Here is a 16,439-nt window from a genome sequence, read left to right as displayed (position 1 = left end):
TTTTGAAATTTTATCTAGATTTGTACAAGCAATATATGAATAATTAATTAGTTGGACGTTGGAGGCCACCACATGGTCCTCCGTGAGTTGCGGAGAAGGTCTGTTCATGAGACTCTTTTTCAAACCGGAATTTTAGTGAACCTACACATCATTCGATCACAAAGCATCAAAACCACGTGCCCGCATCGCATCCAGTTCCCATACAAATCGCAAACAAATCAAACGTCTTTTCTCACAGTAGTTAGCTCCATCGCCAAGAGAGTTTAACATGCAGCACCTTTTCCAACTCTAAGGTCCGCCAACCGGCTGCCCTTGGGCTGCATTTTACTTGAACACCTCCTTCCTCTCTCTCTCTCCCTCTCATTCGCTTTCAACGTCCACCAACAACCAACGAATAAACAAAACAAACGCAGTGCTTTCGGTTTCTAATCGCAGAAAAGAACAATTTCAACTCCAAGCAAAAGTGCAACGAATCAACCATAACCGGCTTGGGTAATAACTCTTTCGACGAAACTAAAATTGCGTCGATTTTTATTGTGTGAAAAAATGAGTGACTTTTAGTCTGACATAACAAAAAAAAAAGTGCGATAGTACAAAATTAGGTTTAACCAAAAAATTCCGTAACAATGACGGTTAAGCATCCCGGAGCAGGTGTTGGCAGTGGACCATCTACCATTCGACCGCCGTCGCATTTCTCCCTCAGCAGTTCCCACCAGCGCAGTTCCATGATGTCGTCCAGTGCATCGTTGGAGGCGGCGAGCGAGAGCAAACGACGCTCGATTCTCATTCTCTCGCTGCTCGCGGCATGTGCGTTTCTCTTCGTGCTCTGCCTTTGTCTGCTGAGTGCGCTGGTGCTGGTCGGCAAGAGTCTGTCGGCACAATCTTCGCCGCCATTGTTCTCGTCGTATCTCACCGCGAATCACCATCAAACGTCACCTACTAGTAGTGACCGCAAGCAGGGAAAAAGCATCGATCATTTTAATCGGCCGAATCTGTTCGGTGAAGATAAGGGGACATTCGACCGGGCCGACGAAGAGCCGGTTAGTGGAGATAATAGGACTGCCATATTTTTACCAAATTCAGTGTACTCGGGAACGACGGATGGAATGAACGTGCTTAAGATGGGTTCGAAAGTGTTGGAAAAGTTAACCTTCCGCTTGCCGCGGCACGTAAAGCCTCGTCACTATGACTTGAAGATGTTTCCGGATCTGGAACAGCAGATTTTTACCGGGCAAGTTGGAATCGATATCAGCGTAAGTGAACCGACGGACTATATCGTGCTGCATAGCAAGCAACTAGCGATTACCGATACGCTGCTGAAGAAGAAGTTGCCGGATCGTACGGAGGAGCCGGTGAAGGTGAAGCAGGCTTTTGAGTACGAGCCCCACCAGTATTGGGTGATCGAAACGGAGGGCATCGAGTCCGGGGAGTACCGGTTGAGTATGAACTTTAGTGGCAGTTTGGCGAACCGGATCGTTGGATTCTATAGCAGCACGTACAAGGACAAAGGCAGCAATAAGACCAGGTATGGGTATGAACAGGGTGTTGAAGGGGGGGGGGGGGGGGGGTTGTTGTTTGTTTTGCCGGCGAAAGCTGGTGGTGGTGAGCAACCGTGAGTGCAGTGAGTTCTTTCTTGGTATTTGTGTAATGGGATGGGAATGCAACAGTTGGTTGGGTTTTCATAGGGTTCTCAAGCACTGGATTGTTGTTTTCTTCATGGTATGATCGTTGAAGCTATGTGATTGTTCAATTATTTTTCTATGTATATAGGACATACATATGTTAGATATGATAAAAAAAAAAAACAAATAGGAGCCAGAGTAGAGCGTTCCTTTGTCGTAATCGCTCATTTCAGTTCTATCGAGCAGAAAACATCAATAATATCAATGATTTCATGGTGTAAAAATCAATAATACAAAAAATTTGATGCGTTAGCTCATAAACTACAAAACAAAGCGTGTTGTTTGAATATTTACGCTCATTGTTATCAAAACAAAAGAAACGCTTCTAGTAAATCAATTTTTTCTTCCATCATCCGTAGAAAGAATAAAATCCAATGGAGTTTCAGTGCATTAGGATAGGATTGAAACTCGCAGAACGAATTTGGAATGAAGAAGCAATATTATATTTTTTAAATTTTTTTGACTCGTTTAACGAGTTTGAATAAAAACACTGTAAAGCAACCATTAATGGACTTTTTCAATTTATTGAATCACTAATTACAGGTCTTTTTGTGCGTCAGCCTAAACTAAGCACGTACCATTGGATTTGATAATGTCTAATAATATGGTTGCTTTACAGTGTTTTTATTCAAACTTCAAAGTTACAACATTATATGGTTACATTTCTCCAGTTCGAACGATATCTCGAACTTTCCTCTTGATGGAGCCCATCAACGCCCGCTCAGTGGAAACGGACACGGAATCAGCACATTTCTTCCATTTTGCCCGCATTTGCTGGATGTCCTTGACTAACCCGCCGCTTCGTCGAAGTCACTGCTTTGAAATTGCCCAGTATTTTCCGATTGGTCGAAATTCCGGACAATTCGGAGGATTCATTAGCTTGGGGACTTTGCTGGTACCACAGACAAACAGACATAAGCAAGTTGTTCATCGAACAAGCATTTAACGGACAATTTATAAGTATCGTAGTTGGTAGTACCGCCTCCTGTGACGTGCATAGTCAATTCCCTTGCGTTTGACGTTTACACACTACCGCCATCTGTTCAGTGTAATGCTCACCTCAGTGTACTCAACAGATGGCGGTAATGTTTTAGCGACGATGTTTTACATTGAGAAATACTCAATTAGTTATGTCTGTTTGTCTGTGCTGGTACTATCTTCTGTCCCAAGCTAATCGATTCACCCCTCGAAACACAGGAAAATCCACTAACCCCTCATTTTATCTGTCAAACTTTTATAGCGAATCAAAACAAACATTGTTTTGTACTAGAATTTCGACTAGAATGGGGTACGTTAATCGTTTGCTTGGGACCAATAGGCTAGTCAAGTAGTGAGCCAATTTAAAATCGTTAGTTTCGTATTGATTGTTGGTAGTAGACCGTCGACCAAGGGGTATTCCACTCTGCACACCTTAATCCGTGCCGAATGATTGTGAAAGCTGTGCCAAGCGCTATGTCGAATGTGGTTTCAATCAAAGTGTGCCTATCAATGTGCCAATATTCCATGAGTTTGGCAACCCCGAGAGTTATATTTTTTGTATTGTGTTTTCATTCTCAATTTATCAGATGGATCAAGGCAAGCATTCAGCTTCCCTTCATTCTCATTAGTGCGTTTGCGGATCGGGAGGTGGTATAGGAAGTGGAAGCCAATAAACCTCTACGGTGTTCAACTCGTCCACCAGATTCCGGCTGCTTATTTCTTGCAGATGTACAGAAACGAAGGCGCAACACAATCGATGATGGATGAGATTGCCACCTGCTCCCTGTCAAATTATTCCCGACTAAAGTAACTCAGAATTTGAACGGGCGAGAATTCAATCCCACCCTAGGAGCAACATCCTCGGGCCAGTTTATAATGAAGCACCAAATCAAATTTTCAGTAATGGGCACCCATCGCTCTGGGGTCCCTTGATACGGACTCGTGGAATAGAATGCATTTTTAATTGCAATGATCCGTTCCTATAAATCCTATACTATTGCACTAAGGCAATCGTACTCCGATCCAGGTCTGATGGAATATGTGGGGTTAATAAATATTGACTTCCCCCAGCAGTACTGGGACTTCATTCAAAATTATATAGACATCCCTATAAAGTCCTGTGGCCAATATCAATTGAGACCAATGACTGCGAACGTTTTTAAACTGACGTTCATTGTCTCCAGGTTTGTTTTTGATTTTCATGATCACGGGATCCAACCAGTTTGCACCATAGGTAGCTATTGATCAACCGTCGGTCGCTGGAGGTAACAGTTTCAGCCGTCTTGACTGCCGTATCGACAAGACCCTCTCGACCGGCCATGGTGTGGATGAACTAGATTGAAGTCAATCCCGAATAGAAGCTGTTCTGGATGAAATCACGAGCCACCGGGATTTTTGCTGTGAATCGGATGAGACGAACTGAGTTTTGCTAGATTTAAAGAGGTTCACAGTTCAGAGAATACGTACAGATTTTCTTCGGAGCGATCCTCGAAACCGGTTTATCGTTCGCAAATTCTTGATTGAATCGTTGTTTTACTAGTTTTATATGACAACAAATTCTCTCAGAGCATTCAACCGAATAGTCAACCTTAGCAACGATGGGCAACACGCCAACACTCAACAGTTATGCCATTTTATATTATATCGTTTGTGTCCTGCCAGTGAAAGTGTGCCCTATCGTACCGAACAGTGTGCCGTTCTGTGTTTTGGCACAGTGTGCAAAGTTGATCACCCCTGGCCGTCAACATTGTTATAAAATAAACAGAATAGTTTGATGGATCGCATTTGGAAAACCAACAAACGATTATCGATTTAAATTTCCTAGCTATTGTCACTGGATAAGGACATTCTATTTGATGATCTTAAATCACAGAACAACTAGTCCAAGAAGTGTTTCGTAAACTGAGAAGTCATTTTCAGAGGGTTAATTAGAAGGATTTGGGGAAAGTTTGTGTTCAACATATGATCATTTAATTGATGACTATGTAATGAATCTTAGTAAATAACGAATATTATTTAATAATTACAAAGCCACGACCCCTTGGACTGTGTTGCATTGCAAGTGGATATAGAATTAATGCTGATATGTTGTGGTGACAACGGATATATGTCAGAAGTGCAAAATTATATCCTACATCAATACTATATGGAGAAAGTAGCTCTGGAACGGAAACATCCAATCTTTGATCTGAGAATCACCATTGATCCGAAACTTTTTCAGTATTTGTATTAATCCATCGTCACTCTTCCAACATCAGTGACATCTATGCACTTAAAACACTACTGCTCATTGGTGTGTAGCACTCCGCTCCAATAGGACGACAACTCTACTCACTGAAGATATCTTTTTGAAGAGGTGCTAGTAGCGCAAAGGAATTAAAACACCGATCCATCACTAAGCGGCACTAAGTGCCATCTGTTGTAATTTAACACTTGGAATCATGTCCTATTTCCACTTCCATGAAGGATTATTATTTATGATGAGGAAATGACCTGGTGTGAGAGCTTCGTAGTGAGTGGGGTTAGCGGACGAGAATTCAGAACTGATTGGATCTGTGTGAGAACAGTTTGAAATTCGTCGTACAGCAAGCTTCGTGATCCTATATTGTTCTCTGCAGTAGAGTTTTGAACGATTTTACAGCACTCTCCGATAAACCTCCGAAGTTGGGTAGGGGTTGTTCATAAGCTACGTAGACAGTTTTTTTTTGGGATTCTTGGAATTTTATAATTTTTTTGGGTCGTGAATAATTGTCAACAACCCCCTCCCCCCCTAAAATGTCTACGCAGTTTTTGAACAGCCCCGTAAGCGCGCGGGAATGAAACGAAATTCTATATTGTCGTTCGTTGCATTTCTGGTCACGTTGTCTGGAATTCATGGCTGATGACGAGTTAGCGAAGTTGCTCTAGCTGTCGTTTGGCTCCGACAAAGTTCTTGCCGAGATAAAAATCGTCTGAGGGAAGCTAGAAAAGCCACTAGAAAAGACGACGACGAAACATTTCACAGGGTGGTGCTGAGGATAAGTGACCAGAAATGGACCACAGAGGTCGTTGCCAACACGTTGAGAAGGAGTGCATGGTGTTACTCTCTCCGACCGAAGGTCAGCCAGTAGCCGCTCATGAACCTTCGGTTTGGTATGAAAGCAGCGTACGCAGTCGTGGATTACTAGATTTCGGATGCTTGTTGGCCAGTACAGATGAATTGCTGACCAGTGTGGAAGAGAGTCTCGTGATACTAAGTCATGATGAGCAAAGTAAGTGGATGACGATTATCTAATATGTACGAATGCTTTTTCTTGTTGGAATCTTAGCGTTTCCTAGCCGGCCGCCAACGCTGGATTCAGAGATGCAATTCTCGAAGAACATTGAACTTTGCGATCTTTCAACAAGTTTGCATATTCTTGTGGGAAGCATTCCTTCTGTGCCAGGCGTACCAGCATTCGAAGTCTATCCTCGCGGTCGACGAGCGTTAGAGAACCTTGTTTTCGACATCATCGATTGGCAGCCTTGGCGTTGAAGCTGAAACGCTGAATGTACGCTATCAACCATACGAGATTTGTTGATGATGAACGATTCCACATTCCTGCGAATAGCAACTCGAGATTTGCTGTGAACAAACGAACTTCAACTGTGTCATCTTCCGAAATGGTTTTAATGAAGATGCAAGCCCCGTAGGCTTTCTTCGAAGCATCACAGAATTCAACTCCAACCCAGCGTGGAAACGAGAATCCATCCAATCCGATCATGTTTCTCCGATACTCCAGCCATGTTTCTAGTAGATCATTGTTCAGTGGATCATCCCAGTTGCATCTACGCTTCCACAATTCATGGACGGACAGTTTGGCTTGAACAATAACAGGACCAATCAATAACAGAGGATCGGATAATCTAGAGACGTCCGAGAGAACAATTCGCCTGGTTACGGTTCCTGATGCAGTCCATTTCGGTGTGCTGAAATGTGATAGCAATTCGTCCGTAATTCCCACTGCAATCACAGAGTCAACTGATTCTAGGGTAAAAATATCCCGATCGCCTCGCAGTTGCTCCAGAACGTGCAGCAATTTGAATTCCACTTTCTCAGCGTAACACCTCCAGAATGCATAAAATCTACCATTTCATCGACGAATTGTTTGCCATTTTCTATGTCGTCAACTCCTGATAGCATATCAATCATCAACGTAGAAGTCGTGTTTCAGCACTTCTGTCGCTACTGGATGTGACTGCTTTCCATCTTCTGCTAGATTCAACATACACCTTGCAGTCATAAAGGGAGCGGATGCGGTCCCGTAAGTTATGGTGGGCAATTAAAACGATCGGATGATTTGATTGTCAGGACCCAACCATACAATCTTCTGGAGTTTCCGACCTGGGTCTCATACACCAATCATGCGGTACATTTTGGCAACATCAGCAACGACTGCAAAGCGATGGCTTATGTTGACCAATTCATCCGACCATTAAAGCATCATTTAACGGAACACCTGTTGAAGTTTTGCAGGAGGAGTCAAAGACTTCTCGCAGCTTCGTTGTAGTGCTTTCGGGCTTCAGAATTGCATGATGTGGCATATAATATCGAACTCTGTTATCAGCGTTCTCGTCGAAAACTTCAACCATGTGTCCCATGTCCAGGTACTCCTGAATAAATTCCGTGTACATATTCCTCAACTCGGGGTTTGCTGAAAATCTACGCTCCAAACTAAGCAGTCTTCGTACCGCAGTGGATCTTGATGCGCCAAGTCTCTCGATAAGTAAATCCTTTTTCGGCGGAGTGACAATGCATCTCCCGGTTTCGTCACGTACAGTTGTCTTCGCAAATAACTCCTCACAAGCTGATTCTTCTGCGGAATGTGTGCTGATGATGGTTCGACAGGTTTCGACTTTCCAGAATTTGGTTAGCTGGTCATGTAACTCCGCAGTAGAGCAGACCTTAGTAACGGAACGCGACTCGTTGATTGGGTTGCTCCATCCAAATTCAGTATTCTGCAATGTGAGTCCTTTGTCCGCTGCCAAAAGATCCAAATAGTATTCTGCCCCGATGATTACGTCTACCGGACCAGATTGGTAGAAGTTTGGATCTGCTTGGAACGATGACTTTGGAAGGTTCCACTCCGACGGATTGAAGTTAGCAGTAGGCAACGATATGGTGAGCTTTGGCAGGACGAAAAACTGCATTTCTAGATAGAGCTGGAATTAGGGCGTAACAGCTTTTGTAAACAATGACTTCTTTCGATGATTTCTAGAAAGTCAAGGCTTGCCAACGCAATCAACATCACCATCGGGTAGAAGAAGACTTCCCCAAGCCGACGGTTATGTTAGTTTGCATGGGCGTGCCTTGAATTCCTAGAAATCAACGAGAGAAGTCATTGTTTACAAAAGCTGTTACGCCCTAATTCCAGCTCTATCTAGATTTCTTCTTCTGACCCGTTTCGTTGATACACTCTGTGCTGAGCTAATTCCTTGCACAGACAGATAGGTGGGTGACACTCGAAATTTGAGTTTGTTCGAGAACTCCTTGGTCATCAAGCAATGTTGGGAGCAAGAAACCAACAACGCTCGAGCAAGCATGACAAGAGAATGTTGTGTGTGGATGCTTGACCTGTTGGCTGTGTGTTTGTGCTTTGTAAATTTTCAGTATTGGTGGGTGCATTGCTTGACTGAGTGTGTACGTTTGTTGGTTCGGTTGCTGTGGGTGTGGCTGTAACTATTGTTGTGGTGGATTTGAATCATTTGAATTCCTGTTCTATGCGTGTGGAACGGAGGATCTTACCATAGAGGTAACTCTAAGACCACTGGGTCCCGAAGAAAATCATTATTATTTTTGGCTCACTCAGTACCAGCAGTCCCAAGCTATTTCACTCACCCCTGCATGTTCTGCATGAATCCACACACTCCTGATGTTATCTGTCAAACTTTCATAGCGAATCAAAACAAACATAGTGTAGTAATAGAATTTCAACTAGAATAGGGTACGTTAATCGTTTGCTTGGGACCAATAGGCTACTAAAGTGGTGAGCCAATTTAAAATCGTTAGTTTCGTATTGATTGTTGATAATAGTGCTCTAATCGGCAGTTTGTTCTTCGATCTTGTCCATCATCTGCAGGTTCTTTCCGAACTCACTGATGAGGTGATTCAATCCATCGTATGACTCCTTCTTAAGTGGCTCTAGCGAAAAGAGTGCATCCAGGTACGGCTTCACAATGGGTTTTTTTTTTGTATTCTCGGATCGACCTTGAAGTACCTTCCATGCAACCTCATAATTTGCAGCGGAAAGTTCGATAGTGTTGATTTCCTTCTAAGCATCTCCCGTAAGTGATGACTTCAGGTACGTGAATTTGCCTATCGGGTTCAACTGCGCATTCTGAGGAATCGAACTCCGAAAGGTATCACGCAATTTGCCAGTAAAGGATGGCAAAATGATTTCAGAAATCATGACTTTGGAAAATGTGGTTGTTGGTTGTTGAGGATGGTGATTATCATGCGGTATTGAATCTTTGGTAGGAAGTAATGTTCGAGCCGTGGGCTCTGTATTTGGCGGGATTCGGAGGTGTTTCTTTCCGTTCGGCCTTCGAACGGCGCACAGAAATCACTGAGGAAGTTGGCACGCTGAAACACTGCTGATGTTCCACCTTCACGCACTTACACGACCGTTGACTATCTTTTCGGACATACAAAAAGCCGGCTTTGGGATGCTGCGAACGTTACCGCGGTATATTTGCAACTGATCTACAATGTACCTTTACACATTTCTGCTGTGTGGTCAAGTGCAATTGAGTGACCACTGGATTGAGTAATCTCTCTTGAGTGAGAATTGACGATCCTCATTAGGGTGGGTCATATTTGTTGTTGTTAGTCGCATTAGATCGATTTAGTTTTAATTCCAATGGTTTAAGGATTTAGCTTTAGTTTTATACTTATGATTAGGATTACGTATTTACAATATTTACAAAATTAATTTTTTATTATAACCAGTGGGTACTGGTCATTCCGGCCACCTTGAAACATTCCCATTGTTTCAACCCTCTGAACTCTCATCTCTCGTAGTTGTACTCTCCACTCTCTCCTCACGATCGGATGTCTTCGGCAGTACGATTCCGAAATCATGACTGAACCATTCACCTTTGCGATGGTGATTGGCGGACATTGATTCAGTTGTTGGCGAATCGTTGAGGACGACTGAATGGAGGATGGCACGAGGTTGCACGAAACGGAGATCTGTGAACAACAAAAGACCCGGTAGATCGAACGGTTTGGTTTAAATTAATGGAACGCTAATCACCTGATTGCGCTCCATATGCGCATCGAGCTAGTTTCGGACTGCTCTACCGGTCTTTGTAGTTTCAGGAACTGCTGTTACTTCGGTTGGTGGTCTTTGGTTGGAACTGGCAGGATTGCGATCTTCGCAACTGGTCTCACGACGCTGTTGGCATTTGCTGTCTTCATGGTGACGACGCGAACGATCCCATCTTTGCCAGGGTGTAGCTGGGTGATTCTTCCGAGCGGCCATTATGCAGGAGGAAGATTCTCATCCTTGATGACCACGATTTGTCCCACCTTGATAGGAAATAGTGCTTTGCAACCCTTTGCTGCTCGAGATTGGAGTTGAGTAAGGTACTCCGGATACCACCGGGCCCAAATGCGCTGGAATAGCTTCTGGGTGATTTGCCAGTGGTCCAGACGGTTGTCCGGCGTGTCGACGTAGCTTGGCTCCAGAACGGATTGTAGATTCGAACCAACCAAGAAATGACCAAGCGTTAGAACCTCGAGGTCAGTAGGATCGCACGGAATTGGGGTCAGTGGTCTTGAATTGAGGCACATTTCAATCTGTGTTAGCAGCGTTATCATGTCCTCTTGACGGATGCTGATGTGGCCGATTTCACGCAGGAGATGATGTTTGGCTGACTTCACTGCGGCTTCCCACAATCCTCCGAAGTGTGGGGCGCGTGGTGGAATGAACTTCCACTGGATTTGATTTTCGGCACACCAGGTCTGGATGTGAGCTCGGTCAGTTTCACTGGACTTCAACATCTCGTAGATGCGATGGAGTGCGTTAGCTGCTCCCTTGAATGCAGTGCCATTGTCCGAATGGAGTTCTCGAACAAGGCCACGGCGGGCGACGAATCGGCGAAGTGCAGCCAAGAACGCTGGTGTGGACAAGTCCGTGACCAACTCGATGTGCACTGCCTTCGTTGAAAAGCATACGAAAATGGCGATGTACGCTTTCGTTGGCCCACGATTACGTACCGTTGACTTCAGAAACACTGGTCCACAGTAATCGACGCCGCTGATTGCGAACGGGCGTGCTGGAGTCACACGAGATTTTGGAAGATCTGCTACACTCTGCTGGATCGGCTTGTTCCGGAAGCACTTGACACACTGGTGATACGTATGCCGACTTCAGCTTACAGAAACGGTTTTCGAACTTTTAGAAAATTCTCCTGTTCTCGAGCAGCCTTTTTCTTGGATCCAGCTTGTTCAGCATCGTTTGCTTCTTCATCGTGGTTATCCAGCAGCACTTCGATCTTCTCGCGTAATTCACTGTTTTTCGCCAAATTCACTGACTTCACAGTTCGATAGTTCTGTTGTTGCAAAATTTCGCAGATTTCACTTCTCGCGCACAAACGAGCAATCTCTTAACAAAAATGTTCTTGAACTGCAAGAAACATGAAACACTTAGCTTCCCAAAAACTGATTTATTGCGGATTTATACAATGACGAGGTTATTCCCCGGCGGGATGATGTTAACTATCTTTATTATTCTACCTACATCCAGCTGGCTTGGGGCCTTCCTTATCTCAGTCGGTAAAGGCGCAGCTACAAAGCAAGACCATGCTGGAGATGGCTGGGTTCGATTCCCGGTCCGGTCTAGAAATTTTTCGGGTTGGAAAATTTCTCAACTTCCTTGGGTATAAGAATATGATTGTACCACACGAAGACTCTCAATAGTCCTTATCTCTAATCTCTTATCAAGTGATCTCCTACGACGAGACAGATACATAAATGCAATGCGACGTACAAAGACAACTACAACTATACACTTGGGGATCATGTTTGTTCTCCTGAATAGAATACAAGGGGTAATAGCCCAAGTAACAATTTTGGTTTTATGAGGGTTCTGTAGACCATGATTTAGACATAATGAGACTCCTTGGTATACTTTAGATTCAGACATGATTTAGTATACCAAGGAAATAACTACAAAACATCGAAAGCATCCTGACTGGCATTCCAAGCGATTTGTGATAACTATTCGAATGGAACCGGAATTTGATGATTCCAATTCTAAAGTGAACTCCAATTCTGAAATCAATTATAGACAAACATGGATATCACGAGCTAAACAAAAATTTTAAATCGCCGGCGTGAAAAATATTGCTATTGATATCACGATATAAGCATGGTTTGACAAGGACGACCCTTACTACCTCGCCGACTCATAGCTTTCCTTAAATGCTTAAAATACAGACATTGTGCTCCTTTTAATCCTAACTGCATGTGAAATTACGTCCATTTCAATGTTTTGCTATGGTAACCCTAGTCATACTTGGCGTCATTCATCTCGCTCGTTACCCCGCTAATATTCTGATGCATTTCGGTACAACTTCACATGCCCATAGAAATACAAATGTCACAGTATGCCTACCGGGCATTTAAACGGCCGCCTACCGTCCTGTATACCTAAAGTCATTCCGCATACCATACGTATGCCAACCATGCTTATGCCTTATGACCCGTCCCCGTTTCTCCAGTGAAAATCCAAAGTTGACTCCGACCCACTCAACAAAATGTAGCAGGATGTACTGAAAATCGCCAACTTTGGTGTTTGCGCGGGCACTTACGAAACGCTCGGATTAGGCATAAAAAATCGCGACTGAATTAGCGTGTAAAAAAAGGTCACTTTATTTAACTTCACTTGTATTTATTACACTCCTCTAATTATCACAAGATAGTTAGATCGTCGTGTACGTTTGGTAGGTTTATTTTCGACTGATACAATTCTGGTTCGTGTATAGTAATACATGGGAATTCAGTGGCTTGATAAGAGAGCAAAAGGCCTATTCAAAACTCTCTTCTTTCGTTATCCGAAGGCTAATGATAAGGAAGGATACATTCTTGGCATTGATCGCAAGTGATCGAGTGAGATCAATATAGGCCTTATGTAGTAAGAAGAATTCATTGCTACACGCAAACCAAAAATCTATTACAAAGAATGTTAGTTCCGTTTCCTATCATCCTCTGTTCATGAACATCGCAGCGAATGTTAGAAGTTGACCTCACAGGCGATGTAATGGTTTTTTGTCTTTTTCATTTCGTGTTCTATCTACGCTTTCGACTATACCAGTAAGCTTGTAGAACGACGCACACACTTGCCTCGAATCTCTCCAGCAGAAAAAGCATACGAAGTCGAGTATGCGAGAAAATGAGCGCTTCATGTTTGCTTTTAGGCTATCCATATTCAGGAGCATGGAGCGAGCAGTGGAGAAAGCACAGGTCTTATAATCGAAGCGTTCTTGGTTCGAGTCCAGTCGGAAATCGGATTCCTATTTTTTTCGACATAACTAATTTACCTCACTAATACACTCCACATTTTTCGGTCTCCAATTTTCTTGCATTGGACCGCAGCTAGGTATATCGCATCCTCGGTTCATGTGGTCTCCACTAACATCCTCTGATGATGAATCCCACATAATTGTAAGCGAATCTTACATCCCTCGGTTGGGTGTAGGGTTTGCGTTAACATTTGGGTTCGCCAGGGCCTTCTTCCACCGTACCGGACTTCTTCGCTTGGTCTGTTCTTTTCAGTTTTTCCACAAAAACAAAAATACTCCTAAATCCGAAATTCAATGTTTCCATCCATGCCTTCTAACGCTCTAAATTTCCTTTGTTATTCACAGAAAAATTGCCACCTCGAAATTCGAGCCAACATTCGCCCGGCAGGCGTTCCCATGTTTCGATGAACCTCAGCTGAAGGCAACCTACGCCATCCGCTTGGTACACCCCAACACCAACGGTTACCATGCCCTGTCCAATATGGACGTCGCTGAAGTCCTTCCAAATAACCCGTTGGCAGGATTCAGTACCACCGTGTTCAATCCCAGCGTACCGATGAGTACCTATCTGGTGGTGTTCATCGTGAGTGACTTCCTAGAGGAAGTCGTACAAATTACACCTAACCTGGGAAAACCATTTATGCTACGAGTGTTTGCCACACCGTTCCAAGTTCAGAATGTCCGCTTCGCTCGCGATACTGCCGAACTGGTGATTCAGCATTACATCGATTACTTCAACATTGAGTACCCACTGCCAAAGCTGGACATGGCTGCCATTCCGGACTTCGTATCCGGAGCGATGGAAACCTGGGGATTGGTTACCTACCGGGAGACAAGCATTCTGTACAATGAGACGACCAGCTCCACGGCTAATAAGCAGCGGGTTGCGGAGGTTATTGCCCACGAGCTGGCACACATGTGGTTCGGCAATCTGGTAACGATGAAGTGGTGGAACGAGCTGTGGTTGAACGAAGGTTTCGCTAGCTATATCGAGTACAAGGGAGTGGACCATGCCTATCCGGAGTGGGGTATTATGGAGCAGTTTGCTCTGGATAACCTCCATGGAGTGCTGAATCTGGATGCTACGCTTGGCTCGCATCCCATTGTAGTAAAGGTGGAAAGTCCGAACCAGATCACGGAGATTTTCGATACGATTACGTACTCCAAGGGGGCTTCCGTGATTCGAATGCTGGAGGACTTTGTCAGTGAACCGATTTTCAAACAAGGAGTAACTGCATATCTTAACAAACTGCGGTATGGAAACGGCGAATCCAAGGATCTCATGGATGAGTTGGATAATTTGTTCAGCGATACAATGGAACCGACGGCTACTGTCACGCGGGTAATGGATACCTTTACGAAGCAGAAAGGTTTCCCAGTTATCACAGTGGAACGAGTTGGTAATCAGTATCGACTGAGACAGTCGAGATTCCTCGCAGATCCAGCAGCTAATGAAACAGAGGTTTCCGAGTTCGAGTTAGTATTCAGTTCCAATTCAATTTTATACTTCTTGATTAATCGAAATCTTCTCCTTTGACAGCTACAAGTGGTACGTTCCTTTGACCTACGCTTTGTCCACTAACCCGACCGAATTCAAACGTAAATGGTTCCCCAATACGGTACCCATAGTCTACATCGATGCCCCTACCGAGCCGATCAGTTGGATCAAATTGAATCACAATCAGGTCGGCTACTATAGAGTCAACTATCCGGATAATCTGTGGCAGACGTTTGGAGAGCTACTGGTCGAAAATGTGACTTCCTTCAGCATCGGCGACCGTACCGGATTACTGAATGATGCTTTCGCGTTGGCGGATGCTTCACATTTGAGGTACGATTTGGCACTGGGACTGACCAAGTTCTTGGTTCACGATACGGAATATGTTCTGTGGGCGGCTGCATCGAGCAAAATGAAGACCATCCGTAATCTGATCTACGATTATCCTTCCTACGATGATATCATTGTGAGTATAGTGAATCGTGCTTGTGTGGCTGGAATGTTTGCTAAATTCCGCAATATTTTCAGCTCTACGTTCGTAAGCTTGTCGAACAAGCTTACACTGCCGTCGGTTGGGAAGTCACCGGAGATGATCTCATGAAGAAGTATGTCCATATCGCTAGCCAGAAAACGTGTACCTATTGATCAACTTGTTTTTTTTTTCAGTCGTCTTCGTACGACCGTTCTGGACTTGGCTTGCTCCTTTGGTCACGAAGATTGCCTCAGCAAAGCCTACACACATTTCCGTGATTGGTTGGACAACGACGTTGACATCCACCCTGACATTCGTACCGTTGTCTACTACTACGGAATACAGCGGTCCGCCAACATCACTGATTGGGAAAAGGTCAAGGATCGTTTCCGCGCTGAAATTGACGCCAACGAGAAAGCGAAACTGATGAGCGCTCTGGCTGCCTTCCCGGATGCGAAGGTCCTGCGCCGTCTACTGGATGATGCGTGGGATAATCAGCTGGTTCGCGAACAGGACCATCTGACCTGCATTCAGAACGTCGCTGCTAACAAGCACGGCGAACAGGTTGCATGGGATCACGTTCGGCTCAACTGGGAAAGACTGATCGATCGATACTCACTGGGGGAGAGGAACCTCGGTCGCATGATTCCTTCCATTACGGGCCGCTTCTCGTCGTCTGTGAGGCTGATGGAGCTGGAGGACTTCTTCCGACGCTACCCGGACGCGGGTGCTGGCGTATCAGCAAGAGTCCAAGCTCTGGAAAACATTTCTAATAATATCAAGTGGTTGGATCGCAATGAGAAGATCGTAGCCGAGTGGCTGCGGAACGAGGTTAATTGATGTGGTTATCTGTATGCTTGTTAGTGGTTTGAAGAAATAAATTGTGATACAGTTAACTGCGGTAGTGAGTTCGACAAGACTTCGAAAGCCGTATTGCTAACCCACCATCCTTGCGCCCGTTTTGAACGATGGGTACATACATTTATTTGTACAACATCAAATTTAAGATAAGACATAATCAACAATAGTACGCCACAATACTCGGTTTGCGGATGCCGCTCTCCATCCTCGGTCATGCCCAATGCTCACTAGATCACGCTCTACCTATTCCGCCCATCGTGCTCTCTGCGCTCCACACCTTCTTGTGCCAACCGGATCAGTAGCGAACACCAACTTTGCAGGGTTGTTGTCCGGCATTCTTGCAACATGCCCTGCCCACCGCATCCTTCCGGCTTTGGCCACCTTCTGGATGCTGGATGCTGGG

The 16,439-nt window shown here is 44.5% G+C and overlaps 1 protein-coding gene across 2 annotated transcripts in view; it reads left to right on the top strand.

Moving 5' to 3' along the window:
* The window catches only part of LOC135699219 (aminopeptidase A-like), a 67,890-nt gene extending 51,857 nt beyond the window's left edge, over window positions 1-16,033 (top strand). Inside the window, exons 1-5 of one of the 2 annotated variants that reach the window (XM_065219420.1) lie at window positions 442-1,525; window positions 13,551-14,681; window positions 14,746-15,169; window positions 15,232-15,308; window positions 15,370-16,033. In XM_065219420.1, coding sequence (XP_065075492.1) covers window positions 627-1,525; window positions 13,551-14,681; window positions 14,746-15,169; window positions 15,232-15,308; window positions 15,370-16,015 — 3,177 coding nt within the window. In that variant the 5' untranslated portion in view covers window positions 442-626 and the 3' untranslated portion in view covers window positions 16,016-16,033. Of the gene's footprint in view, window positions 1-441; window positions 1,526-13,550; window positions 14,682-14,745; window positions 15,170-15,231; window positions 15,309-15,369 lie in introns of those variants that run through there. The other variant, XM_065219421.1, reaches the window with a different exon arrangement.
* The last annotated feature ends 406 nt before the right edge of the window (window positions 16,034-16,439 follow it).

Source organism: Ochlerotatus camptorhynchus, unplaced genomic scaffold, assembly GCF_037179485.1.
Source record: "Ochlerotatus camptorhynchus isolate MF236.1 unplaced genomic scaffold, CSIRO-AGI_Acam_v1.1 ptg000104l, whole genome shotgun sequence".
NCBI classification, from domain to species: Eukaryota; Metazoa; Arthropoda; class Insecta; order Diptera; family Culicidae; genus Ochlerotatus; species Ochlerotatus camptorhynchus.
This window is presented reverse-complemented; position numbering and strand designations above follow the sequence as displayed.